This window comes from Mus pahari, chromosome 20 (genome assembly GCF_900095145.1).
Source record: "Mus pahari chromosome 20, PAHARI_EIJ_v1.1, whole genome shotgun sequence".
In the NCBI taxonomy this organism is placed as follows: Eukaryota; Metazoa; Chordata; class Mammalia; order Rodentia; family Muridae; genus Mus; species Mus pahari.
Genome location: NC_034609.1, coordinates 1922322 through 1925987, shown reverse-complemented (window position 1 = coordinate 1925987; position 3666 = coordinate 1922322). Strand labels below are relative to the sequence as shown.

Genomic DNA, 3666 nt, shown 5'->3' with positions numbered 1-3666 from the left:
ATCCCGAGAGCTAGCCTACTTGGGGGCCCAGGAAGACCCACATCCCGAGAGCTAGTCTACTCAGGGCCCAGGAAGACCCACATCCCGAGAGCTAGCCTACTCCAGGGCCAGGATTTGTCTTGTGCTTCATTTTGGGAGGAATTGTTGTTTTTCGGAGATGGTTTTCTGAGAGTGAGTTTTCTTCGACCCAGGCATTTGTGTGCACTCTGTACCTCAGACGCACGATAAGGTACTGTGTGGGTTCAGGACGCTTGGAGCTTTTGTTGGCTGGGGTTGTGGACCTCCATTTGCTGCTGTGGTAGCGTTGGGCAATTGCTATGACCCATCACCAGGGAAATCAAGGCTATGTTAGTACTGTTTCCATAGAACTGCTTCCTCTGCAGGTCACCTGGGGAAGTCAATATTTAATAAGTTCTTTGGGCAGAAAGGGTAGCGCTCTGCCTGGTGCCATTCCAGTTGTGTGTTTATATGCAAACCTGGAAGCATCATGGACGTGAGAAGGCCATCTGAGGGAACAGCTGCTTTTGGAAGCTCTTGTGTGCATTTACCATGTTCTACAGAAGCTGATAATATGCACGACTGATAATAAACATAGTTTGTAAGATGGCATAAGTCACACACCTCACTAAGGACCTGCTTCTTAGTTGTGGTTTACACTCATCCCCTGCAGTTACCACAGGACCCCACTCAGTGCCATCCCTTCGCTGTTCACGGGCATGTGGGAACTCCTTCACGTCTGGAATATTGATAAGTTGGACCATTAGAAGTCATCTCTAAGGTAGCCATTTATGTCCCTTAACGTCCCTTTTCTTATGCACTCAGTGTGAAGGAATGCACGGGGACCGGCTCTGATGGCTGTGTGCTACTCTGGGCTGTCCTGATCTTGTTAGTGGCTTGGATCTGGGATCTTTTTAGGCCAAGCATCCATACATAAAAGGCACTTGTTTCCCATTCAGCCTGACTGGTTATTTTCTTTTCTTCACTCTTCATGGGGTATCATCTATGTGTTAGTCAGCTTTCTGTTACTATAATAAACACCTCGGATAAACCAGCTTACACGAAGAGAAGGTTTACATTGGTTCAGTTTTAGAGTCTTAAGTCATGACTGATTGGTCCCCTTTGTTTTTAGGCTGGGGGGGGGGGGGCAGCAATAGAGCACATGTGGCAGAGATAGCTGTTACCTCTAGGCTGCCAAGAAGGCAGGAAGAAGGGGTTGAGGTCCATTGCCGGCTTTAAGGACCAGGTAAACATTTCAGAAAGTTGCACTTCTTAAGGTTTCTGCCACTTGTCAGTAGTGCCATTAATTGGGATCCAGGCTGGTAACTGATGGGTCTTTGGGAACATTCAATATCCACACTATAACAGCTCTGAGTCTTTTGTTTTGTTTTGTTTTGTTTTTTCAAACGGGGGAAAAAAAGAAAAAAAGAAAATAGCAAATCCACGTGCAAACCTTCCGAAATGTCCGCACACCCCCGGGCTGGACGGGAAATGTAATCTTGGAGATAATAGGATTGAGTTCTTCCTTTCCTCTCGGTTGGTTTGAACACCAGTGCCTTCTCTTCTCCCTCTAGGTGACAGTCCCAGCCCCCTGAAGGAGGATCCCCCCAGCGGCAGTCAGGACTCGCTGTCCACCCCGTCTCCCACAACATCAGCTGCCCATGGGCCTCCTGGACTAGACAGAAACCACCTAGCAGCAGACGGAGGGAGCTGTGGAGATGCCACCGCCACCACGTAAGTCGCTGTGCTCTGGAGTGGTAGTGGAGGAAGGAAAGCCATCCCTGTTTGGCCCGTAACCACTCAAGCCATTAAATCCCAGGACACAACCTCATTGGCCAGCTGCCCAAGGGAGGTGGCAAGGCAAAAATCTTTGTTGAACATGCCTTGCTGTTTCCTGTCCGGAAGGGGACGGGTGTGGCAGTTTGGGGCCGTGAGAAGGATGTGTCCTTCCCCCTCTCAGCAGAGCTCTGCACTAGTTCTGCAAACACAGAATGGGGGGGGGGGTGTTTGCACTCCCCCGGGCTGTCTCTGAAGACTGACCTAGAGTGGTGGTTCAGGTAAGTGAGTCGCTGGTTGTGACTAGGTTCACGTTCTGTTTGACGTCATAGCATCTTGCCTAAGAGAGACTTGGTAACTGATACCCGACTTCACCTCCTTGTGTACATCATCAGCAAACGATACAAGCAGAAAACCTTGAGCTTGTTTGATTATATGGGGTTTTCTCTTACAGTGCTGCCGGCACCTGAAGGATCAGGGTGGGACAGGGGATGTTGAACCTGCTGAGAGCATCCGAGGAGACAAAACAGATCTGTTAGTCAATCAGATTACAACCAAAATACATTTATAATTCACCCAGAGAGCATTAAAAAATTTTAAACTAAAAATTGCTTAAAATAGATTATAGATAATGATGTCATCTGACCCTAGCTGGGCATTCCGGGCCTTTAAATGGACTGGAAAGCGTTCTTCACATTACTTGGCTTTTTATAGCCTCAGCTGGATTCATATGAAATCATTATGATCTTATTAAGTATTAAGAGAGGCTGGGAGGAATTTGGCATGCTGAAATTTTGGGATGACCTTTAGATGTCAAAAAGCTGACCTGAAATCCGAGTGAAACTCCCAACTTTGCATATTCATTTTCTAGAGGTGTGTGTGTGTGTGCGCGTGTGTGCGTGTGTGTGTGTGTGTGTGTGTGTGCGTGTGTGTGTGTGTGCATGGATGTGTGCAAGAGTGTGCATGTACACCCCACCCAAGATTGTTTTAATTGTCTGTGCTGAAGATTATGTGTTGTGGACTTCAATCATGGCCACTGAAATATTTTGTCACCTTTCTTGTGTATCAGCATTGAAAGTCCCTTTGCTGTTGCTGTGGTACCCAGCATCTAGTCCTGGCTGCACTAGGGTTGAAGTTAATCTGTGTGCTTCTCAGTGAAGTCCAGAGCCCTAGCTCCTTCAGTGAATGCAGATCTAAGTCAGTGGAGTCAAGTTCAGTTAGCCATTGCTCTTCCATCGTGGTTCTGCAGGACAGTGACATTACGAGGCATGGAACAGCCATTGCTCAACTCACAGCACATTCAGGCCCAACACAAGGACAGCATGAGATGGTTCCTCATGAATCAAAGGAGGAACGAATTCCCCAGCTTTCTATTCATACACGTTTGAAAATGTCATGTGAAGTACTCCACCTTGAGAGCTGGACTGGGGCGGGGTTGAAGAGCGGCATGGAAGCAAGCAGGGAAGGGCTGTGTTGTAATCGAAGTTCATCCTACTCAGGGTCTTGAGCTGCTTTTCTTCTCATGCTGTACATGAAAAAGATGTGGATGAGAGTCCCTCCAGTGTGTGTGAAAGGATTGCCTTGGGCTGGGGAGATGGCTCAGTTGGTAAAATATTATTTTCTGTGTAAGTGTGAGGACCTGAGTTCCGTCCCCAGAATCCACATAAAACAGCTAGGTGCTGCCTGCACAGACGGGAGGAAGGGAAGGCAGGGCTCGCTGGCCAGGCAGCCAGGCGTAATCCACCAGTGAGAGACTCAGCAGGCAAGGAGGAACAATACCTAACTTGGTTTTCACAAGTGTACATGTAGGCATACCTGCGTGTATTCTCTCTCTCCCTCTCCCTCTCCCTCTCCCTCTCCCTCTCCCCCTCCCCTCCCCCTCCCCCTCCCCCT

The 3666-nt window shown here is 48.4% G+C and overlaps 1 protein-coding gene across 1 annotated transcript in view; it reads left to right on the top strand.

Moving 5' to 3' along the window:
- Arhgap10 (Rho GTPase activating protein 10) overlaps positions 1–3666 on the top strand; it is a 259759-nt gene that overhangs the window by 227490 nt on the left and 28603 nt on the right. Inside the window, exon 20 of the mRNA XM_021220813.2 lies at positions 1572–1731. Coding sequence (XP_021076472.1) covers positions 1572–1731 — 160 coding nt within the window. The remainder of the gene's footprint in view (positions 1–1571; positions 1732–3666) is intronic.